The sequence below is a fragment of the Stegodyphus dumicola genome, chromosome X1 (assembly GCF_044657685.1).
Source record: "Stegodyphus dumicola isolate Sdum_Otavi_A_Nest chromosome X1, ASM4465768v1".
Lineage (NCBI taxonomy): Eukaryota > Metazoa > Arthropoda > Arachnida > Araneae > Eresidae > Stegodyphus > Stegodyphus dumicola.
In genome coordinates, this window is record NC_140780.1 from 213,771,208 (window position 1) to 213,797,015 (window position 25,808).

At 34.8% G+C, this 25,808-nt stretch overlaps 1 protein-coding gene across 1 annotated transcript in view; it reads left to right on the forward strand.

Moving 5' to 3' along the window:
- The first annotated feature begins 404 nt into the window (after nucleotides 1-404).
- Nucleotides 405-25,808, forward strand: part of LOC118190946 (uncharacterized) — a 42,488-nt gene continuing 17,084 nt past the window's right edge. The window contains exons 1-15 of the mRNA XM_035361742.2: nucleotides 405-562; nucleotides 5,633-5,758; nucleotides 5,834-5,988; nucleotides 8,349-8,457; nucleotides 8,615-8,717; nucleotides 8,789-8,886; nucleotides 9,126-9,404; nucleotides 9,662-9,943; nucleotides 11,201-11,460; nucleotides 12,370-12,526; nucleotides 15,498-16,127; nucleotides 16,213-16,419; nucleotides 16,492-16,545; nucleotides 16,620-16,745; nucleotides 24,053-24,201. Coding sequence (XP_035217633.2) covers nucleotides 469-562; nucleotides 5,633-5,758; nucleotides 5,834-5,988; nucleotides 8,349-8,457; nucleotides 8,615-8,717; nucleotides 8,789-8,886; nucleotides 9,126-9,404; nucleotides 9,662-9,943; nucleotides 11,201-11,460; nucleotides 12,370-12,526; nucleotides 15,498-16,127; nucleotides 16,213-16,419; nucleotides 16,492-16,545; nucleotides 16,620-16,745; nucleotides 24,053-24,201 — 2,829 coding nt within the window. The 5' untranslated portion in view covers nucleotides 405-468. The remainder of the gene's footprint in view (nucleotides 563-5,632; nucleotides 5,759-5,833; nucleotides 5,989-8,348; nucleotides 8,458-8,614; nucleotides 8,718-8,788; nucleotides 8,887-9,125; nucleotides 9,405-9,661; nucleotides 9,944-11,200; nucleotides 11,461-12,369; nucleotides 12,527-15,497; nucleotides 16,128-16,212; nucleotides 16,420-16,491; nucleotides 16,546-16,619; nucleotides 16,746-24,052; nucleotides 24,202-25,808) is intronic.

A 25,808-nucleotide genomic window follows, 5' to 3' on the forward strand; every position in this document is an offset into this window, starting at 1 on the left:
CTGGGATATGAGACTGTACGAATTGCCAGTATTGAGGGATATCCTTTCAGTCACTAAAGAGTTTTATGCAGCGAGAAGGTCAAGTAAGCACTTTTAGTGCCGTACAGGGTTATGAATTTTGTACGGTTGAGATATCTGAGAAGATTTATTCCTGTACTTTAGATAGTATAAATATCAAAACTTCAAAATGGCGCGCCCTTGCATACTTTTGGTAAGTTTTGCGTTGATCACTTTTTTACTTCTTTGTTGAGTATCTTTTTTAGTTACTTATTGAAAACAAAGTAAATCAGAAAGTTCCATGCTTAAAGCTATTCATAAGTATAGAATCTTTATTTTCTTTCTAAAGTCAGACTAAATGCCTTACTTATAAAGTTGGCTCATAGAAAGGAGTGATAATAAAACTTTTTGAGATTTGATAACTGATTCAGCTAAAATTTATGCCCGCACTTTTTTTTTTTTCCAGTTACCATGTTGCGATTATGTTTTCTCGCAGTTGCTTGGCTGGTCCAGATCCCAGTTTTCATCCACGGTGAAAGATTATTCAGTTCACGGCTAACGACAGGTAAGCTAATCTATTTACCTTTTAGATACGAGGTAGTATTTGCTATAAATATAGGCAAGATGTTTTGTTTCATATAGAACCGAATGTAATTAAATCCCCTAAGGTGGCTACTTTTTGATGGCGCCACGAAATCTTTTAGTTGTATTTCCACTATATAGCTACAAGGAAAACTGAATTTCAGTAATTTATTTTTCGCTCCATCCGATAACTTCTCATGCCTTCCGTTTTACCGATTTATAAAGTCTTGTTTTCTAAGAAAACATTCCATTTTTTATAAAAAATTGTGCGATATGTGTACTTGTTTGCATTAACCTTACTTGGCTAATCTTTGGAATATGGTAACAGGTAGTTTGGCGACATTTTGGTAAGGCGATAAAGGTTACTAGCTAGGACTTTAGCAGTGTACATGGATAAAGTCAAGAGCGTGCGCAATGCCATTTTTGTGCAATTCTGGGATTTTTTTTAAGTGAAAATAGGTCGATGTGTACATGGTTACCGTGTATGTGCAATTCTTAAAAAACGCGGCAAGCAGTTTGCGATTCTGCACTTGCTCCCGATTTCGCCTCTAATCTTCGTCATGATTAAGCACTTTTGTTCCATAAAAGTTCTAGCATAAGCGTAATTCGGCTAGCAGATTGTTGGAAAAAAAAAATGCCTTTACTTCGTGAAAACAAAATGGAGTCCAAACAAAAGCTAGCAGGTTGCTGTAGCGGTGTTGGTCGCCATAAAATCGCCAAGTTACCATAATTCAAAGATTAACCAATTACTTTAAATCATGAAAAAGTATCAGGTAGAATATATGTTGATAGTAATCTTCTATCCTGCTTTCTTAAAATCTTTATTATTTTAAAAGCCTGTAAGCAGAAAAACTTCATAAAGTAAGAGATGTTTCTCATCCTGAAATTAATACACAAATTAGACTAGAAGAGAAACACGCTAATGTGACAATCAAAATCGTAAAAAACAACCTTGTATTTAGCGTAAGTTGTTCACTTACGCTAAATACACTTGAGTGTTTCAATATACTTACGCTAAATAAAAGGTTGTTTTTTACGATTATTGATTAATACACAAATGTACGTGGCTAATAGCTTTATTTCGTTAATTCATTCTTTAATTAAATGAATGAGACATCTGAATATTAAATAACGAAGTTTTTCTTTTTTATGCGTATTTGCGAAAGGGGGAGAATAAGGGTATGTAACTTATTTTCCAGGAGATTTATTTCCATTTTCTGATTGGTATTTTCATACAGTTGCTAGGTAGAAGTTTGTTCCTAGGCTCAGAATTTGCCAGTAACCATAGAATACCATAGTTTTATTCAGTTTACAGCTCCCACTTGTGTGTGTGGGGGGGGGGAGGAAAAACCGATTGTGTAATCTCTAATGAAATTCAAATACTGGCAGAATAGTTCGATGTCTTGTACGAAGGGTTTTCTTCCTAGGTAAAAAGCCTTTCAGATGTTCTACCATAATAATCGATCTGCAAGTCCTCCTTCCCTTTAAAGAAATTTTACATTACTATACACAAAGCATTCCTTACCTTACCTTGGCGGAAAAGGTTTTAAACTGTAAAGCCTGAACCTTCCAAAGAAAAAAAAAAAAAAAAAAAAAAAAATATTTGTCTGAACACCGGTTTTCCAGCAATGCATTTCCTTTTGCCGTCATATTTGATTAAAGTTTTCGCATTTGCATTCGATACTTTCTGACAGTACATATTTATTTGTTTGAAAATAATCAGTTAACATACATGGTATTATTCTTAAGGGAATGAAGTGAATGATTCTATGCTTTCATGCTTTATTGGTAGAGTAATGATTTTTTTTTCCGCAAATACATGGCGGTCTTTTTATTATCAAAATACATGTGGTTAGATTTCTGTACATGTCTTTAGTGTTTAAGAATACACAGTCTATGTTACGCAGAGAGCCTTTTTTATATTACCAGAGGTTTTTAATTTGTCAAATTAAAAGTGCATGTAGATGCTTGAAATACGTACAATTGTATAATATTAATAGCTTAAAACTTTTGTAAAGCTAAATTGCAAAATGGTGGTTTTCAGTTCTTTGGTTTGATTTTTCAAAGTTGAACGTGTTAGCTGTTGAGTGCCTCTTAATGTCTTAAAATAGCGGAACGTTGTTGTTTTAAATCTTCTGTGTATTTGATGTGAAACATTTACCTTTCTTGTCTGCTACTGGATGAATAAACTTTTGTGATTTTGCTTTCGAAAGCCTTCCACGCAAGTATGCGTAATGAAATAATGTTTAGAAATATTTAACTTTTTTTGCTACTCGTAACCTCTTCAGACAGCACTTTTCGTTCAATCTTTTAAGCATTTAAAATATGCCTGCATTATTTCCAAAGCATGAGAATCTGAAAAAAAAAAAAAAAAAAAAAAAAAAAAAACTCATTTCTTTGTTTGGGAGATTCCACATTGTATCCGAAATCTTTTTTTTTTTTTTTTTTTTTTTTTGTTCAGCATAAACAGTTAATTTGGTTGCTAAAATTTATCAGGTGCAAACTGTTCCAAATCTTACAAAGGACCCATTTTTCGCACTCTTATTCGCAAAGGCATTCTTATTCAGATGTTCTGCCTTTTAACATCTGAATAAAAATTCATTTATTTCCACCATGAAAACTTTTTCAAAGTTGTCATAGCTATCGTATGTTCAGATATATATTAAAGATCTCACTTTCATATAAATCTTTAGAGAATTTTCAATACTAATATAAAAAGTAATTTGACAGCTTAGCGACGAAATATTGAACAAGAGTTTTGAAAGTGTGGTTAGAATTTGGGGAAGGAAATCAAAATTTCTGTACGTATTTGTGAGTTTCCGTGAATGATACTGGCTGTCTTGCATCCAGGGTTTGAATGTGTTAGGTTCAATAAAATTTAAATTTATTGAATTTCGCATTATGTTACTCTGTTTAATGAACCTTCAAATGCACCTTGCCTCATGATATCCTAGAATAGGGAAATGCTCTCTTAAATCTTTTAGGTATCGTACGTCAAGCATTCATTTTCCCCAACAAATACTGGATGAATTGGTTAAAATGAATTAAATAAGCAGGCTAGGATTAATTACGGTAATTTATCAAGAATGAAGGAAGATATGCAGTGCGTTCTGCTTGAAAGCATTCAGACATGTTTTCGAAATTCACGAGAGCAGATAGCTTTCTCATTTATGTAAAAAAAAAAAGTGGGTAAGTCTGCCTTTGAGTTCAACTTCAAAGTTACGCCATTTTTTATTTTAAAATTCTGGGATTTTTTATTTCGCTTATACTAGCAAATGCTTGTTTTAATACGATAATGAGTGTTTCGGAGCTTTACTTTTATTATAAATGCTTGTAATGCGTCACAAATTTTGCTTCAGCACGAGTACATATTCTAGAAATACTTTAGCAGAGTTTTCATCAGTCTCAAGTGCAATTTCAATGGAGTTCATAGTTCGGAAAATGAATATGTAACTGTGGAAAGTGAACAAATTAAAAATTTATCTGGATCAAAATATTTAACTTTTCTTCAAGATACCTTTAGCACGTATGTAAAAGGAAAAGCGTTATTATGCTGTTAATGGTTCTCTGAGTTAATGTACTAGGGCTTTAGTTTTTGATTTATGGATATTAACCTTTTGACGGTAAAGTTTGGCAATATTGTGCAAGAATATCGGTTCCCCCAACCCTTTCGCCGAGGTTCTGTGTCAAATTTGGATGGAGTTAAGCAGATAAAAACTATCCAAATATATATACATAGGTTCCGAAAAATTCTGTCCTCTTTAATCTGTGTGTATTCACCCATTCGGTTTACCCTGTGAACTCGAATGCATTTAGTACTAAACTATGCTGTCATGCCTAAGGATAGACTTCTTAAGCATGACAAGCATATTTTAGATGATCAGTAAGAAAAGTGTTTCCTGTGAATTTAGGAGATGTTCTATTAGAACTGATCTTCTTTCGAATATAAATTTGTATTTGCTTTCATTGCAAATTTAAATGTTTTGGCCGATCAGCGAAATAACTAAAGTCGCTGAACACTGGTAGTTTGACCGGGCTTTGTTCCAGGCGAACGAGATGGCAAGATGGATGTTTTAGAGATTTATCCCTTGTGTAACGTGGGTACACACCAGTTGCCCTTAGAAAGTGTTTCACAAAAGCCTCTTCTTAGGCAAATAGCCCTTTAATGCTTTACCGTTATCAAGTAAACTAAACCTATCAACAAATTTAGTTGCAACTTTAATAGATTTTAAGATTATCATTGTATGTACTTATTTTTGGACTTGAATTCTTTGCTACTGACACTACAGTTTAATACCTAAGTAAAAATTCATTTCATTCATTCATTCATCTTTAATGTTTTCGCTCAATATCAAAATATTCACGGTTTAATTTTTAAATGGCTTCAGTCAAAATCAATGCTTGGAATAATGCTTGGGATAGTTTAAACATGTTCAGCCAAGTATTTATATTGTCGTACTAAGTGCCCATAGCGCTCCTGATGCGATTGAATCAATAATTAAAAAGATTTGGATTGGAAAATTTTATTATGGTAAAACTCACTACGGCTTGTGCTTCAGAAAAAGAATACATTTGTGAAAGATTTTCTAACACAAACCGGACTAGTGTGTGTGCATATATATAAACCATACACATGGGAGGAAAACTGCAAAATGCCTATGAAACAAGCTTGTTTGGCGTGATTCGAACTACCAGTATTAAGTGTTTTTATCTACTCGGCCACTGGTACATTAAGTTTCAGAAGCAGTGCAATTTTGTAGTTCTTTTCTGTGTTTGTGCTTCCAGATTAAAAAATCGCTATTTTTTAATTCCTTCAAATGACGAGGAAAAAATTGCAGTGAAATATAGTTCTGTATGAAATATACATGTGGAAACTTATTTAAGTTCAATGAAAATCTCATAAGCTTGCCGTAATTCAATATTTAAGTTTTTCAGAAATTAGCTGGAATTATGCATTAGTCTTAGTTATTCTTAATTACAATTTTTTGTCGATGCCCATTTTTTATTCAGATACTAGTTTTGTGATTGCTTAATCGAATTTTTTACCAAACAGAAGCTGAATATGACAGGATAGCCGCGGAGTTGCTTTCATCTCTAAAAGTTGCTCATTCTCAGCGTACAACGCGAATGAAAAGAGAAATTGCAGAAGAAACTAGTATATCACTTGTTGATGACATAGGTAATGATTTTAAATATCCGTTACATATTCTTTATTTCAATGCTTGCCACTTAATTTTGTTTAATTTCCTTTTAGGTGTTTATCGCCTTTATAGTGTTACTCCTGTTTCGGAGCTTTGTTACATGCCACTTTATATCCGATTTCTGGACATAGGAAATTCAACGTATGCGATTTGCATAACTGCATCGACAAGACAAAGTTCAGCGGAAGTTGCTGTAGGATTATACGAGGTAACTGTTAAACTATTCCATTTTAAGCATTCAGTTTTCTATTTCCATAAGTTTGAATTTTTCTCTTCGTGGATGTGCAAAAAATGAATTCAGCAAAAAGTTAAATAGGACGGCCAACAAAATTTAGTTAAATCTTTCGTTTTTTTTATAAGTTTATGATCCCTGTTAGTTTGGCCTGGACTTAAAACCAGGCAAACTGGCTGGTCACTTGAGCGTTTTCCTTCTTCATGCTTAACGCAGATACGAGCTAGTTTCAGTTAGAAAGTTCTCCATGAAGGTAACCCTTCCTTTAGGCAGATAGCCCTCGCGAGCTTTGCCGGAATAAAAAAAAAAACTAAATCAAACCCCTGAGAAGGGAAAATCTGTAATGTTTTAACAGAATGCCACTTCAGTATTACTGACACTATTCAATGTTTATTTTGATTTCAACACTTACTTCAAGTAAAGGTTACAATTCAAAAATTAAATTTATTAGGCAAGACTTCATTAAATGTTAAAATTATGAATTCTAATAAAGAAATCTTGTCGGAAAGGGTCAAGTAGTGCGATCGATATAGCTTATTTCAGGTTCTTTCGAAAAACTTCAACTGGCGCTGTAGCACTAGGCTTATTAATATCGAGAAATGCCAAGCCATTTTTTTCCTTGGTATTATATACGAGTAATTAGTTCAGTGTCAGTTTATAAATTAAACATTTATTATTATTTTCAAATTGCATGCAAACGCGAGTCTCTGCCATACTGAAGTACTAAATATTAATTTATAGAGCTAAAACAATCGATAGGCAACTATATGCAAACTTATTACTTTTACACGAAAGAGTAACTGCTACAACTAAGCGTTATTGAAATTAAGCGCATTGAATTCGGAGTATCTTGTCGGAAAGGGTCAAGTAGTGCGATATAGCTTATTTCAGGTTCTTTCGAAAAACTTCAACTGGCGCTGTAGCACTAGGCTTATTAATATCGAGAAATGCCACGCCATTTTTAAACATGCCATTTAAACATGCCATCTAAACATGCCATCATAAACATGCCATCAACTTGATGTCGCAGAGAAATTTAAACAGCGTGACGCGATGCTTACGACTAGAATGGTTAAGATGCCGCTGGGTTCGTAGCAGTACTTTAAACAATTTGAGAAAGAAGTAACTTTCATAATGACTATTTTAAACGAGCAGATGATTTGACAAGCAACTCAATATATAGGAATCGATAACTTATTAGTATTGTGCCGAAGTAATGTCGCAAAGTCGCTCAGTATACCGGTGTAATCCCACGTTATTCTCGTATTCAGTAACTATTAAAACACTAATCCTTATCTTGCTTCAACCCGTATCCAATCATTAACTATTACAAGTTATTCATAATTCAATATTTTAACTTCGATATTTATTTCCTCAGCGGAGGAGTGGTAAAGCCGCTGAACCCTGGTAATTCGACCTGTGTTCCATTCCAGGTGAACGGGCTAGCTGCAGGAACGTTTTTGTTTCCTGTATTTTGTTTGCTTTGAAACGGGGATACAAGCGAGTTTCCTCTTATTTTAAACACGAAGATTATTCCTTCCCCTAGGCAAACAGCCCTGGTATACTTTTCAATATTCAGATAAACCAAACCAATATGTAATAAATAAGCAAAAACTATATTTCAGAATTTAAATCCTGAATTCATTGTTTAGAAACTATTAAAGCCCGATATTAAATCCACTAGTTTCAAGAACAAAGTAACTGATAAATTAAATGTAGAATGCTATTAAAATTTTAATGCGATTAGTCATGTCATTCATTTGAGTAAAAAAAAACTAATCATGCACTCCATTTTGGTTTCCTCGGTTAATTTTTCAATATCAAGCGTGCATTTGGTTATTTTACGTTTCATACAGAATGTTGAATTCATAACTGTGAAGCAGCTTCCTAGTGGACTCGAAGCAGTTTTCGTAACAGAATTTGTTTACAGGTTGACCCTAAAACCGATAATAAATGCAACTTCAAACACCTAAATTATCTGTTGATGTAAATAAATCTTTTATAAATTTGCGAATTTTACCGACTTCGACTCTCATTCCTCCTGCCTTCCACTCTAAACTTTCATTTTGAAGGCATGTAAAAACGGGAATTGTATGCTTTTATCCAAAAATTCAATTCTTCACCAATTTTTGAGGTTATAATCTCTACTTCGGTTCACTCAGTGCCACCGAAAATCATCCCATGTGCCGAGAAAAGGCACGTGCCACGTTCAAGCGCAACGTTACACGGTTTAATGTTCTTCATATTTAACGTTTAAATTTCCTTCAACGAGCATTTAAATGCTGTAATATGAACTCCAAAATATAAAAGTGTTTCTAACGTAGAATCATTTTTAGGAGCGAATATGGAAACCACTTTATCGGTGGGAGGTGGGCAGTCCAACTAGTTTATCAGCATTTTACTTCAATGAGCATCTTTATGTCCTGGTCGCTGACACTGATAATGGTAAGACACTATCTGTCGTCAAGAGATCCTATAAATGCAGGTTTTTGCTTATTAATTAAAAAATTAAACTGAAAATTTGATTGAATTAAAATTAACTGGTTAATTTAATGTAATAATAAAGATCAATTAACCTGCGGTTTACTAATTTTTTTTGCAGCTAAAGGGACGGATCTCATAAAAATAAATCTCGCAAATGGAGTTAAGACTAAAGAATACGAAGTTAATAGCAAATACGTTACAAGCATTTCTGTTTGGAGAATGTAAGTTTAAATTCATATAATCTAGTTTAAATTCATATAATTTTATTTTTCATGCAGAATAATTCTTACAGGAAAGTCGATGGGAAACTTCACATGGCACTGGCAAACTCCTTTGGACGCAAAGATGCAGCTGACCTGAGTTCTGAAGTTTACGTTTACGTATGGAAGGGTTAGTATTTTCAGTCTCCATTTAACTCAAGAGCTAGTTTTATTTTGCAATATAAAGAAAGCTATAACGCTATAGGGTTTAATGCAGAATCTCTCAAAAATCTGAACGAGCAGTTACATTATTTAGCTATTGAATGGAGCTTTTATGTACTTTAAATGGTTTCTGAATGGACATTAGTTAGTTTAAAAAGTGCTATCCCTTCGGTATTGATTGTTTCCTTTAAATCATCTTTTTAACAGATACCTACTTCGATAGATATGCAACTTTTCAAGCATATGATGTAGCAGATATTGAACCTTTCCACATACATGGAGACGCATATTTAGCAGTCGCTAATTATAGGAGAGGGAAGGACAACTTTCAAGTGGATTCAGAGATCCTGAAGTACGATTTGGATCGAAATGTTTGGCTCTCTCATCAGAAAATCCGGACGTACGGTGCCTCTGACTGGGAATTTTTTTCTTTAGGACCCGGCTTGGGTCAAGAATTCTTCCTTGTAGTTGCCAATAAATATCCTGGTAAATACACTTCTAATTATTTTAAGGCGTATTTAATTTTCGTGCATGTTCTAAGTTTCTTTTAGTGTTGGCTGAAATTTCCATAATCCTGCTTACAATGTTACTGTCTATTATAACTTATTTTGAATAATTGCAAATATTTTAAAGCATTTGCTTTGTTTTTCAAGGAAACGGTTATTTAGACTGCAGAATCTTGTATCAAAAAGTTCCAGCGCTCGGACGCAATTCACTATATTAAATTAGCTTTATTTTTACAGATATCTCGGAAGCAAAATCAGTAATCTATAAATTTGTGAATGACAAATTTGTGCCTTTTCAATGCTTGCCTACTTATGGTGCAACATCTGTCGCTGCTTTGACGATTGATTCAACCTTTTTGTTGGCAGTTGCCAACTTCAATGACTTCGTCCATTTGTATCAGTACGATGGTTGGCAATTTGTAAAAAGTATGCAGTATTCTCATGGAACGATGTCTAATGGTGTGAAGCATCTGACTTTTCATACAGTGAAGCAAAATGGTGCCGAAGTGCCAGTTCTTGGTAAGAAACTTCCTAAAAATTATTCATGTTTCATCCCTGTTTTCTGAATCTTGTATCCGTGGCATGTTTAATCATTTAAAGCCGTGAATTTTGAGATTTCAGATTGATTAATGATAGCTTTTAGTTTTAAAATACACTGTTTATTTAGTGTACGAGACCTGAATCAACTTTACGTTATTTCAGATATTTCTGAATACTGGTAATTAGTAGGCTATTTTGAATACGACAAAGCACACGAGGACTATTTGTATTAGGGAAGGAATACCTTCGTAGAGCCCCCGAACGGTGATGTAACTGAACAATGGTAGCTCAACTTGGGTTCGATTCCAGGCGAAAGGGGGCTGGCTGCATTAGCGTTTTCTTGATTTTCGCATGTGTAACGTATATACGAGACAGTTCCCTTTAGAACGTCCTACACGAAGACATCTCTTCCCAGATAATATGCTTTGCCGCATGCATTGCCATAATCAAATAAGCTTAACCAAGTCTTCGTGGAGAACTTTAAAGGAAACTGTCTTATCTTCGCATTACAAATAGAGGGTAGGGGAACTACAAAATTTCATACGAATTCGGTTTCGTGTCGAACCACGGCCGTAGGTAGTCAGATCCGCGTTCAGATGCTGACGAATGCGCTGGCTTGAGTGGAACTTTTACTACGTTCTCGTTACATAAGAGAAGAATGAATGAGTTTTCTTTGAATTCTCTATGGAAGCATTCCACCTTAACCCCCTTCCAGATACTCGTGAACTTTGCCTTACTTGATACAACACCTAATTATTTCTCCGCTTGCGTTTATTTATTTTGCTATAAATGAGTTTCGAAATTAAGGCTAATTTTAATTCTGAGCACAGTTGGAAAATTTAAATATCTTGCAAGTTTTTGTGATGAAAATTAGCAAAAACTGACACCTTGAAGGAAAAACATCTCGTTAACGTAAGATTGCATTTTTGATATTATCAAAAGCTTTTCATCTTTAATCTTGAACACAAGCTTTGAACATTGTTTAAATATTGTTAAACAATAAAGGTCAGAAATGCAGCATTTTAACAATTCTTTCTTGTGAACAGCTTTAAGAGGATTTTCGATCTTGACTTTTCTTGACCTCGATTTCTAAAGTTTTAATATAAACGCATTAAGTTGTGGCTTCACAATGACATTTTGAGGCAATGCATTTTTGATCTTGTGTGAAGATCTTTTTTTTCTTTTCATAATGTAACTACTACTTGCTTTTACTTAACTTTTTAAAATTTCCTACAGGTGTAAGTAATCCCCACTACTTCCGAGGGTATTCAGTGTACAAAATACTCTTTAAGTATGAAAACAAACTGCAAGCATGGCACAATAAAAGCACCGAATGGTGTTTAAGAACTCTAGAACATTTAGAAGCCTCCAGTACAGACACTGTAGCAGATCTACTAAATGGTATTGTTCTTGTTGATCAGACTTCACCTATTGTTGTAAATGGAAATCTTAATTTTAAAAACGGCCTTGGAGCTAGAACTCTAAAAACATCGCAGGTTAGTTATTTATCTTTCTTGAAAAATACCTTCATAAAATTCGCTAATGAAATGTGTGAAAGGATTATCCAAATAGATATACGAGGCTTGCCTCAAAAGTAATGATGTAGGGAATTTTGAAATTTAGTTTGTAATCTTCAGAAATGTACTCCTTCAAAATTCAGGCTTAATTTTCAGCGTTTTGGTATCCGTAGTAATATATACAGAAGTGTTATTACGTTAGAATTTGTCATAGCCGTTTGTTTATTCCGTGCCTGTACTAGTGATCCTTCAATTGGTTTTAATCCAAAATCTTAAATGAAATAAAAACGGATATAAAGTGACATTCGATTTCAAACAGATTAAGATTCCCCTGTTTATGAGGCTGGTCCTTAGAAATCCTCAGCTCATTTGTTATTCGCTTTTAATTCGGTCATAATAATATAGTAAAGTCTCTCATTTGAAGCTATTTCTTTGGTCTTTGTGAAAAATTTATAAAGTCAGAAAACTTTTTAAAGCAAAACGCCATGTACATATGCTCTTAAAATTAATTTCTTCTGTTTCATTAAGACAAAATGATTACCTTACATTCAATATTTTGATGACATGAATTCAGTATTTGAATAAAATTTCTATAACTGGTAGGTAATTTGATTCATACTACACTAAGCAAATACTTTCTGGTTAAGTAAGCAACTTCTTGCAACGTCATTCTAATGTGCAGTGAATACCGCGTTCCCAGCGTAAGTGGTAAAATTCCATTCTCATTAACTTAGCGGGGCAAGCCTCGTAAATTCCTCATTGTCTTTTGACTGGCACTTAAAATATCGTTCTTTCTAGAATTGTTACTCTATATTAAATAGTTGCTGTTAATCATCTTTTAAACATAGCAAAACTCTTAACGTTGGAAGTTTTTATTTATGAATATAGATTAAAGTAACAAACTCTCAAGAAGTTTTCGACAACAGTTTTCTGACGAAGTTGGAAGACCTTCAGAAAAGACTTCACGAAATTAAGTTAAAAATGCTGGAATACGCTAATATCTTGGAAAAAGCTCTGTTGATTGAAGGAAACCAAACTATATCAAGTATGTTAATGAAACAGTTGTTTAAAATAAGAATTTTTAACACTTTAAAAGTTCTGCCTCGCATAACAAACGTTCCACATAGCGAATGAGCGCTCGAACCGAAAAATGCCCTACGTGGTGAATTCTGTCCTGCAATACGGACGGTACGCTGATTTCATTATACATCAAACGCGGATATTAATTTTTGTTTCATTTGTTTCCTAATTAGAATTATGCTTTTCACGTAAATATCAAAAATAATCTGATAAAATGTAGGAGGCGGGAAGTGGACAGATAAACATTTTTCTAGATGTTAAATAAGCACTGAAGAATTGCACTGCAGAATTTCCTTGACCCAAAACCGGGAGCCTAGCAAGTTTCTTTCTTAGTAAAAATTCATGCCTACTGCATCTATCAAGGAAGGATTTAAATATAAGGAAATTAAACTAATTTCATATTTCTTAAAGCGGAAATTTATTTAAATAAGAAAAGGAATTGGTTCAGAACATAACCAAGCATGCTATTCCAGTTAGCTGCCATAAATAGAATAGCTGATCAGTTTCGTAACAGTACCATCAAACCAGGGTATCCCGAGGAAAAGGGGAGAGCTTCAAATGGCAACTAGACCAATTTAGAGAGGTTTTTCAAATCTGCACACCCCCAAAAGATATAAAAGGTCAAACAACTGAGTTTCACACCTCCAAAGAAAGACTAAATTGAGCCCAAAAGAATTTTTCGCCGAAATGACGTTTCATCTAATTTTTTGCCCCTTATCTGTGGAGTGTTTCTTCACTGTCGTCCTATTTCCAGTACTACGTTCCAGATGGGGGGGGAGGGGAATACACATGTCGCCTAATTTTCATTCAGTTATTAAAAAATAAGTGAACTTAAGAAAATTCTTTATTTTTTGTGTCCAGTATGTTTTAGAAAGATTACGCTATTAAGAATTTACAGTTAAGTAACGCGCAAACGATTATTCTGTACCATGGTACATAATATATGGGGTTACAGACACCCTTTATTAATATTTAGACTAACTGAAAAATGGACGAGTATTTTGATGGAAAATGCAAAAAGCATGTTTTTTCTAAGTTTAATACTTTCCTTTGCAAAAAATATCTGGAATCACTTCTCAAATGATAGCCTGAACTAATTACATTGATGGTGGCATTCCAAATTAATAAAGCTGCCGGTTCCCATTTAAACGCATATTCATTAATTCAGCTTCTAAAGCAAGACCAAGCAGAAAATGAATCGGTCATCCTGATATTACGCAGCGGCGATAAACCGGTGATCCCATCGAAATGCAGAGAATTAAAAATTTCAAGAAAATATTAAGCAACGAAATTTTATTAGAAAATTATCTGTTTTGAGCACAGGTTCATTTGGAAACCTAGGTGTTAAAAATGTTAAAGCTAATTTTATTTTAATGTCCTACCTCTGCATATACATTTTCAAACTTGATTTGGTTTTATGCAACGTTATTATAACTGAATATTGCTATTTTAGCATATCAATATTTTAATACATTGAACATAACAATTTCATTCTTAATTTAGATATTAATATAGCAGTTTCAGATCACAAACAATTAAAAGGTTGGTTAATTCTTTGTGATTATAGTTAAATAACCGTAATAACATGAAATATGAAACTTTGTCGGCTCAGACTGTTTGTAATAATCTAGAACAAGGGTCTGCAAAATTTCGGTGAACTATCAGGTCACTGAAGTGTTTTTGATAGCTCACGTGAAAATGTTTTCCTTTTTAAACTAATACTAAAAACCAATATAAATACATATTTACAAAATAAATTAAAATTCACGAGTCTCATGAAGCTGTAGCAATAAATTGTCTTAAAACTGACACTATTCAGTTGCATTCGGAATTATCCAAAACTGAACAAATTCATTTAGCTGTATCATGGAGATTCATTAGGATCAGAAGTGGCTTGTCTCTAAGTATGCTGCTTAAACAGCAGAAATTTTAATTTTTGCGTCAATAGAAAGTTACCTCTTTGACTTTTTCAAAGCATTGTTAGTTATAAGAGAATGTTTATTTGAATTTTAACAAATGAGTGAATTAAGCATCGTACAAGTCCAAATTATATCGTGAAGTCGTTAAAATGGTTTAAATATGTGGGTAATTATCAAATAAATTAAAATTTTAGAATATTGTACATGTTCTAGTAATTATATAAATACATAATACAATGTAAAATATTGTTTGTGTTGCATTTTTACGCAGAATATTCTATGCATATAAGTTGCAGGAAAAAATTTAAGCCCAGGCATGTTATAGAGCAGAAATGTGCAGAACAAACTTGGTTTTAGGCGAACGGGGGAGGGAAGGTTAACCTCTCCACAGAAGGGAAGGGGTCGAAGTAGTTTGGGTGAAAGAGTATTAGAGGGGAAAGAGTCATCAAAAGAAGGTATTTTTGGACGAAACGTTATTTAGGCGAAAAAGCATATACACGAAAAATGTGTAAATAAGCTCTGGGCGGTGTACTGGCTAACGGAAGCTAAATGTTAATCCGGAGTCCAGGATGCGTTTTCTAATCCAGTGAAAGGCTGACCTGTGTGTCTGCCCCCTTTTCAGCTTTTTCTTCTACCCACGTGGGGTGTAAGACATTCTGGACGATCATGCAGTTAAAATAATAACTTCGATATATTCTAAGGAATGCTTTCGAGAAAAATTCGACTATCCAAAAAATAAAATATATAAAATTTTTTAACTAATAAATTAGCAAATTTTTTGATTTTGGACCAATCTGGGAATAGATCAGTTACTCCCTCTTTAAGGTATCGAGAAAACAGCGTTCCACACAATGGACGCCATTGTGGAACGGATTACGTTCGTCATGCGCGGCACTACTATAGCATCATTTGAAAAACAAGTCTATACATTTTTCCTAATTTATTGTTATTTGAAATTTAGAATTCTCTTGAAAACTCTAAGTTTGGAAGGAATTTTTAATACTCATCTTTTTTTAGGACACTTGGAATTCCAGGATGCTGTGTTTGAATGCCAAAGACAAAGTTGTAATTTTAATAATATTACTACTATGATTCTTAATGGAGAGGATGTGGCTGATTGGGAAAATCAGCTAGTTTTTCTCAATGGCGAGAAGCCTATTACAGGTACTATATACGCCAAAGAAATAAGAGCAACTGATATCACGGTACATGGTTTCGTAGACGGAATGGATCCCCAACATTTGGTAACTAAATCTGGAAGTCATGAAATAACGGCGCAGAAAGATTTTACGACTCTTCTGAAAGCCAAGGATGTCGAAGTTAATGGCTTAGTAGACGGTGTAAAGATATCGCCCTCTAATGTGCTGTTAACCACTGGTCTCCAGAATATAACGGGCAACTTAATATTCCATGATATTGACACCTCTTGGTTAGAAATACCTGGTGCAGTTAACGGCAGAAGCTTGTCTCATTTCTTAGATGATCTAATACTTTCGGACAAACATTATACAGTTACAGGCGAAAAAATATTTAACGATATCGTTGTTAACGACTTAAAACTGACCCCTGGCTCTACAATCAATGGCGTGGATTTTGTTGATTTATGGGCTCACACTTTATGGAAAGATGGCTATCAGGAAATAACAGGTAAACAAAAATTCATAAGTCTTTAAAACTCGTTTACGCTTTTTCATGGCTGTAAATCTTCATCTAAAAATATTGTGTATTATAGCACCAATGCAGTTCTCCACGGTGACTCTAAACAAGGACTTGTATGTTCCTGCTGGAATCAATGGGATTCTCATTCCTGGACCCAGAGTAGTTGACATCAAATCGCCAGCAAATGTCACTGCAACCCATAATTTCCTGACTTCTACGAGTATCAACAGGCTTGAAGTATTGCGTTCCATAAATGGCATTGGTTTCGTCGATCAGCCAGGTAATGATTAAATGAATGGAATGATTTTTCTGAACTATGTTTGCATAAATTAAAATTTTGTTTTTTTTATAGGTGAAGCTCGTCAGCTGGATATAATGTTGAGGAGTGGTGACCAGATGATTACAGGTAAATTTGAGTTTGTTGAGCTGTATGCAAGGTTTCATTTATATAATGCAGTAAAATTTTCATCTTTTCTCTAGGTAGGAAAACTTTCCATACTGTTCACTTGGATGGCAACAGTCTCGTGGATGGAAAAGTGGATGGCGTAGATTTATCAGAGCTGAAGGAAACTTCACTACGACGAGATGCCTCCATTGTTTCGAATCGTAAGTAACGTTTCCCTTTTTGTGTTGATTTTGATAGTTTAAATTTTCATGTTTTAGGTTTAAACATCTAAATCTCTTTATAATGATTGGGATTTGTTTTGTTCCCAATTATGATTTTTCGTTTATTTTAAGACTGATTTCGATTATGCAATCAATTTCTTCATCAGACCTGACTGATTTCGTACCAAATTTTTTCACTGTTTTTTTGCTGTCGTTATAAATCCTTATGAGCACAGTCTTCAGTCTCGGTTTAATAAACTTATTTTTTCAAAAAAAGCTGAGATACTGGCATCATAATTTGAATGAAACTCCATGGAATAACTAATTTGTGTACTTTTTGTTAGAAGCGGCAAGAATTTTAAAACGCGTATATAATGTCGTACGAACTTGTAAATTGCAGTGGCATATTCAAAAGAAGTTCTGCTTCACAATGAAAATAACTCAATGCCAGATACTTGGGTGCTGCATATGAATGAAATAAAAATATGAAGCATTTCCAGAGTTACGTGAAACATGTTACGTGAAACATTTGTGGCTTTTCTAAGTACACTGCGCAAAAAAACTGACAGTTCTATATCTCCTGTTCTACTGGGCCGATTGACCAAATTCAAATTGCGTTTTTCATGTCTCAAAAGCGCGACTTAGGATATGTATTAGATTTATCTATAGCATTGTTTTAATATAGGTATTTTGACACAAAATCAGACTTTTTCTGAAATAACATACCAATTTTTTCACATTTCGATTCTGACTCAAATTATGCTTATACATTAAAACCCGGCACTACGTGTGGCCTGGACAGGAAAGTGGTTAGTGACCTTGACTGTTGTACAAAAGTCCCCGTGTTCGAATCCCGGGGAAGGCATGGATGTCAATTATCCGTCCCTTCATAGCAGGCAACAGTGGCCCACCTGTAAGGTGCTTCTATAATAGACTGCCCACCAGCGGCCGAGCGGTAAAGATGCTGAACACTGGTAGTTCGGTCCGAGGTTCGAATCCCGCGAACGGGCTGGCTGCATGGGCGTTTTCGTGGTTTTCCCCATGTGTAAACGAGCCAGTTTCCCTTAGAAAGTCCCCTACAAAGGCTATCCCTCCCTTTAGGCAGATAGTCCTCGTGTGCTTTTCTGTAATTGAATAATCCAATCCATAATAGACCACCGCTTCGGTCCTGGCAGTAGCTAGCACCTTTAAACGGCTAAATCCCGCCATTTGGGGAGGGGAGTACCTTAATATACCTTAATTACGGTAATACGCATGGAAAGGCTCTCATTTAATCAGTTACCATCAGCAGTCTTTTCCTAAACTGATACTTTTACACTCATGTCCATAAATTAAGGATAATGCAAAATCAGGCAAGGGAAGAGTTAGAAGCAAAAATTATTTGTAAAGCTTATTTATTAAACAAAAGGTAAAGAGCAAAAAAAAAGATGATATATGTTTGATATTAAAAAAATAGTGATTTTTTCTCCCTGGAGCAAATTACAAAAAAACTATTTACAAAAAATCAATATTACATGGTTGGTATGATAATACATTGTATGTCTCCCAGACGATGCAATACAGTCCGTACAACGCCTAGGAATGCTGAGTATCAAATTATCGATCTGATTTTGGGGGATATTACACCACTCAAAAAGCAATGCTCTCCTAAGTTCTAGGAGGAGGTTGACGGGCTGCAACTCGTCGGCCAAGCGTGTCCTACACGTGCTCTGCTGGATTCAAGTCCGGTGAGAATGCTGGCCAGTCCATACGGTTGATATCCTCCGATTGAAGGCATTCGCTTTCGATGTTTGCACGGTGAGGACGGGCGTTGTCATCCATAAACACAAATTGTGCGCCCATGACGCCCCGAAACAAACGTACATGTTGTTCCAGAATGACGTCCCGATAGATTTGGCTTGTCATGGGGCCCACCAGCGACCGGTAACGTCGCTGAACACTGGTAGTTCGGTCCGAGGTTCGAATCCCGCGAACGGGATGGCTGCATGAGGTTTTCGTGGTTTTCCCCATGTGTAACGTGCATACGAGCCAGTTTCCCTTAAAAAGTCCTCCACGAAGGCATCCCTCCCTTAAGGCAGGTAGCCCTCAAGTGCTTTGCCGTAATCTAATAAACCAAACCTTGGCTTGTCATGGTTCCAATTTGAACATGCAGGTCAGTTCTGGAACACAGAATAATTCCACCCCAAACGAGCACCCCTGCACCACCGTAACGGTGTCGTTCAATGATGTTTTCTTGGTGGTAACGGGCACCTGGAGCTCTCCATATGAAAGTCCGGCGAGAATCAGACTGCAAGCTAAACCTGGACTCGTCGGAAAACATCACACAAGCCCACTGTTGCGGTGTCCACAATGCATGCTCTCTACTCCAGGCAAACCGCAGGCGACAGTGAGTTGTAAGTGGAACGCATCTGACAGGTCTACGAGCATATAGACCGATCTGACCTAGGCGTCTGTACATTGTCCGCCTTGAAATTGTCGCACCAGTACCCAAGAGAGCTGACGAGACAAGTCTCAGGCTGTGCTCCGCCTCTTTCTTTTTGGCAGTAACTCCCAAATACCGGTCCTCATTCGGCGTTGTAGGCCCACCAGCGGCCGAGCGGTAAAGTCGCTGAACACTGGTAGTTCGGTCCGAGGTTCGAATCCCGCGAACGGGCTGGCTGCATGGGCGTTTTCGTGGTTTTCCCCATGTGTAACGTGTATACGAGCCAGTTTCCCTTAGAAAGTCCTCCACGAAGGCATCCCTCCTCTTAGGCAGATAGCCCTAGTGTGCTTTAGCATAATTAAATACACATTCGGCGTTGTAACTCTGGGGCGACATGTGCTGTAACGTCTACTCACATTACCGTCATCTTGGAATCGTTGTCAAAGCCTGCAGATGACACTCTGGGCAATTCCAAGTTCGTCTGATACTTCCAGTTGGGTACGCCCACCTTTCCAGACGGCCGATAATTCTACCACGTAAAAAATCATCCAAATGCGTCCTTTGTGTCATAACTATTCGGTTATTGCACTGAAATGCTTAGAAAGCGCCTGCGAACAATTTTACTTCTTTGCCTGTATTCCTTATATATCACTGTCTTACACTATCGTCATTGTGACGTACCATCGGTGTCATCTGGTTACTTCCTGAAATTTGCATATGATTTTTGAAGATGTGTGTAGTGATTTTACAATTGATATATTTATTTTAGAGTTCGATTTCCGCGTGACTCCGAATTATCCTTAATTTATGGACAAGAGTGTAGTTAAGTACAAATGTAAACGCTTCTTTCCAAAACATGTACAGTACTGAATATGATATCCAATTTTAAAACTAAATATCTCTGGCAATTTTTGTTGTTCGGGTATTGCACATTTTTATAATATTTTTCCTAAATGTAGACAGGAGGAACATAACAGCTGACATTTAATTTTTACAAATTTGTTTTCTCTAAATTTAAAAATGCCAAAATACGTGTGATATTTAAAACACTTCTATAACTGGAAGTATGTGTCCTACGACCGACGGTTTCGAAATGCTGGTTAAGAACTTTCGCGGACAAGGTATATGTTAATATATTTTTTCAGAGGAGAATATTTGTAAGAAAACGTATTAGTTTGATTCGAATTGGAGCAAAATGTACCATAAAATTCAAATTTTTCTTCCTTTAAAGTCATTAATTTTATTTTCTGGACAGTTTAATAGGTTCATAGCTTTTAACGTGATTTTACTGTTAAACTCGGAAGGATTTGTTAATATACAATTTGTTTATTACATAGAAAGTAATTCTTACATTATATATAGAAAAGCTGAATTTGCATTTCTCTATAATGTATATACAAATTAACAAGTTTCTGAAGGAACCCCAGGTGGAAATTTCGAAGTCAAACTTCGACTGTATTAAAGAACTGAAGTTTCTCGTTCGCATCGTAAAGGGATTGAAGTCTTATTAAAATCACAACCCTTTGAACTTGCGTTAGGCATTTGCTTACTCTAATTAAGCTAACATTTTGCCAAAAGTAGAGTGGATAAGACTGTAAAATTTCCTTAAATTCACCATGAAAGATCCCTCCCTAATAACAGAACTTCATACTTTGTCATAACCGATTGAATTAATCGCGGAACTTACTCGATTAAACAACCAAATTTTGATTATCCTGAATGTTACTTATAAAATACTGGATGGAAGATATGAAATCAAAGTAAACAGAAATATTGGTGTTACATTTTCTTACTTTTGGCGTTCAACACATTCTCGAAATGTTTCAGTAAGTTTTGAAATTATTTTATCAATTGTGGAATAGGTATCAAGACTTACTGATTGAAAATCAAATTAGTAAAAGTAAGAAAGCTCCACAGGATTATAACTGATAGAATTAAAAGCATTGTATTAATGATGGAAGAAAATGATCCAAGACGAGTATTTTCGTAAAAGCTGTGTAAAACACCAGGGCTATTCTATGAAGACTTCAAGATTTTTTTCAAAGAAAATTGTCACAAGCTTGCTAAGTTTGTTATCGGCTAGAGCAATGCAATAGTGTCGTCTGGAAAGAAAAAGAACACTCATATTTGATAGGGATGGAATGAAATGTGTCCGAAGAACTGAGGAAAATTTGCTATTTGAAAACCCATTAAAAACACAACCAAAATCGTAATATAAACTTAAGTTTTAAACAGCAAAAAATAGATGCCATATTGGTCAGTATAATCAGCTCATGATATTTTCTGAGCTAATGTAAATTCAAAATCTCGGCAAAATTGTCTTGTCATGTTTCTGTTCAATATAAAATGTGCGAACGCATTCAAAAAAGGATTGCGTTGTTAGAAAGTCCATACAGTATTAAAACTTAAGTGTCGGGAGCAAACGTAGCATAAAACTTGATTAAACTGTTGTATTACAGTGGTATTATATTGAAACGCTTGCCGAACTTAAATCATCGGTTCATTCCATGCGATGTCGCTCGGAGGTTGTAACTGCATTGAAGGGCTTCTCAGCAAAGCGCTGATGGAAACTGTAAGGAACTGAGAAATTTACTCTTCAATACGCATAAGTTTTATTAAGATGTTTATTCTATAAAATGCATCATATTAAGTTAAATGGCCATTGTAGTGATGCATAAATATTTGTAAAATTCTAAAGTATTAGTGCTGAAAGCAATTAAACATCAAAAATCCGCATTTTCCAAAAAGTTTTCACAATTTTGCCATTAGTGTACATTCACAAGAAAATGTATATTAAACTGAAGTAATAAATGGGTGTTTAATTCTTCGTAATACGATACAGGAAATTTTTGAAGCCTTGACATTTCATAGGGTTATACTTTTAATTGATAAACTCTGATTTTTGATAAGTTTTTCTTAGCAGAAGCTTGGCTTATATCTTTTTTAACAGATCCTTTAAATTGCGCTTGCATGTTTTTACAATCTAATTTCCAGCTCTTGTCATGTTCCATATGAGAATCAAAACTGGAGATTTGTGTAGGAGATAAGAAGGGAATAAGCATATAAAATGGCATACGGAGCTTTGTGGGCTGTTAGGGTATTGAAACTTCCCCCTCATACACGCACACCTTCCAGGCACTTGACGATTACGAATGTCTTGGACTACTGACCAACGAAAAGTTATCACTTTTCTATGTGCTTGCATTTTTTTATGAAGGGGAAAATTGTTCTTCGAGTTCAGAGCTCTCGGATGGCGGCATGTACCTCCGTGAAAGTAATCTCGTGTTTTATCTTCAGATTTTGAGGACCGAAAATATATTAACATTTACGCTAAACTCGCGTCCATGTAAGAAGCTTTCTTAATCATAAACTGTTACTGGGCCATTATGTTGCTACATTGCGAAAATAAATTTTTACGTACGATGCTTATGCAAGATTTATGTAAAATCTTTTCAAACAATACGTATGGTGTATTTCGAAATTTTAGGTATTCTGCTAAAATATTCTTTACACTGATTTTGGAGCATTCTCTCAACCATGTTAAATATTTTCCCTTCTACTGAGTTACGTTTCAAGATGACTATTTTATTTCAGTTTGTTCTTCTGCATATTCTTTTTTCTACAAACTAACCCTTTCACCAAGCCTACCAGCAACCGAGCGGTTGAAACGCTAAACGTTTGATAGTTCCGCCCGAAATCAAATACTGGTGAATGGGCTAGCTGTGTAGGAATTTTCGTGATTTTCCACATGTGTAACCTGATTACGAATCGATTTCCCTTGAAATGTCCTCCATGAAAAGGCTACCTTACCATAAAAGCTTTCCATTAGGAGGCAACCTCGCATGCTTTGTCGTAATCTCAATCCAATCTTTCCTTTTAATTATTGTTCCACACGAATGTCAAAAACCGAGCAATTCCGTGATATTTTAAACTGCAAAATAATACTAGATTCTTCTCAAGCTTGATAGCAAGTAGTGGATAGGGTTGGGTACATGGCTGTTTTTTCCCTTTCCCGAAATGCAACGCGTTAGGTTGCAGGAGAGACAATCAGTTTAGATTGCATTTTTTAACCTCATATTATGTAATAAAAGCTGCAAACCGTATTCAAATATCTAACGCGAAAACGGTTTGAAGAAGAGAAAATTTATAGCATTGTTCATCGTACACATTAACATCTATTAAGAGTTCCAAAATAAATTTTTTGAACTTGAGTAATACATCTACTTTTAAGATATCCTTTATGTATAAGGCTATGCTTTATGATAAGCAATACTAACCTGAAAAATTAATTTGAAGCAGTTTAAGTATTGCAACAAAACAAGATTTCATGCTTTTATATATATTTTCTGGTTGTGTATTAGAAACATTTACACAATGTATTTTTAGCTAAAAATTTAGTGTGCGGTTGGCGAGAAATTCTTCATTCCGTGTGAAGATCTGATGATTTTGACACTGCCTTTTGGCTTTGACTACATGATTTCTATTGGCTACAACAGCCTCTGTTCGAGATTTTGCTGGGATATTTTCGCTTATGCTTTGATAGTATTTCTCTAAGAGCTCTTTATAATAATTTAGCATTTCACTGACATGGAAACATCTGTGCGTAGGATCAAATACTAAGTACTATAAACATAACTATCTTTTGAGAAAGTTATATGATCAGTTACTGGTAAATTTAATTGAGTGTTTTCTTTGAAGGTAAAGGGAAAACAAATATTTGGAAAACTAAGTATCAGGCGAAACATGTATTTTCTCCAATCTTTTGGGATATTTATAGGGTTAATATAACTCAAGGTAGAATGTAACACTTAAGGATTAACTATCCTTATAAGATTTTTTGAAATTAAAATCAAACTCTTAAAACTTCATTCTCTATTTTTCATAGGTACTTGGACTTTTAAAAATTTAGTCATTAAAGGCCCACTTACAGTGCATGGTAAAATAGCCGATATTGACATAAATGACGTCTATGAAAGAGCGCTCAAACTTCACGAATCTGATGCATCGCAAGTAATATTCAACGATACTGTATACGTAAGTTCACTTATGTTTATCCATTCATAGAGCTAGAGAATATTGCAAGGTGTACTTTAAATTTGGTGCCATTTTTAAATCTGAAACATCGCAAAAAATTTACTTTGCATACGCAAATAAATATACCTCCGCTCCATTAGAATTCCTCTGAACGCAAGTGAAATTTATAGCTGATGCCTGTTCAATGCTTTTTAATAGAAATGCAAAATTATCAATCCTGATGACACCAAAATTAAAGGACATCCTATATTTTTAAGAATTGTTTCGAGAGTTCAGTTTTTTTTCCTTTCTTGATTGAAACTTCTCGTCTGTAGATGTAAATTAATGTCTAAATCTTGACGTAATTTCACTATTTTAAAACCACATATTACCAGATCCGATATTTTAAGTTTTTTTCTAAAATGATGATATAGCTCTCAAAGCAAAAGATTCGAAATGGCCCATAAACGGCCGAGCGTTGAGACAGCTGAACACTTGCAGTTCAAGTGAGCTTCAAATGTCAAAGGACGAGCTGGCTCCGTGGGAGTATTCGAGCTTTTCCCACATGTAATGTGAAAAATGACAGTTTTTCTTTAATGGTTTTCACAAAAACTTCCTCTCTTCATCCGGATAGCCTTCGCTTACTTTACCATAATTCATGTAATACAATCTATAGATACGAACGAGTATAGTTTCCTTAACTGCTAAGTTCCTACAGAAAGATCCGCTTGAAATCCAAGCGAAAAAAAAATCTTAAATACTTGTCATTTCACATTGATTGTGTTTGATCAGGAACGAAGTTGACAACAACAGCTTCAAAAGTGATAAAATACCCTGAATTTTACCATAAAAGTTTGACGCTTCTACTGATTAAATTAAATCATTTTATTTTAAAGTAAAATCTTTATCCTTAAAAGTTAGGCATGATATGTATCCAAAGAATAAACTATTTAAAAAATTAATGCAAAAGATGCAGGGATCTTGGGATGCAAAAAATCTGTTCAACCTGATATTTAACTGCCTGAAGATCTAGTTTTCGATGGGCTTATCCTTTTGCTTTTATTAACCACTATAAACGTTTTTAGAATTGGGATGAATTTTTCGTGTCTTCTACAATACTATTCTATTTCGTCACTCTGAAGTCAGCTTTTGATAAAATGTTTAATTCAACAGACTGGGCTGCAGGGGATTTTCGTTATTTTTCACATTTTAATGTAGATGCTAGCTAATTTTCCTTAGAAAACCTTCCTCGCAGTCATCTCTCACTTTAGACAAATAGACATAAAGCTCTTTATCATAATTAAATTGCTTTATAAATATGCTTAAATGGATTTAAATCAAACTGTATAACTGAACATCCATTTAAAGCGATTATTTGAAAAAAAAAGCATTTTTAAAATCGTTCTTAATTCAATGTAAAATTATTTGCCGCGCCCAGTTTATGCTGATCTTTTATCAATTTCCCTTTTAAACTATTCAAGTATGATCCATTCACAGTATCGATAAAAATTAATAGTCCTGTTGCAAACATGCTGTTCTATATTAGGACACAGTCATGACCCTTCTTTCAGGTAGCAAATTCTTCGGAATAATTTTTCTGTTAAATACTGCAACCATATGAAAAAGTA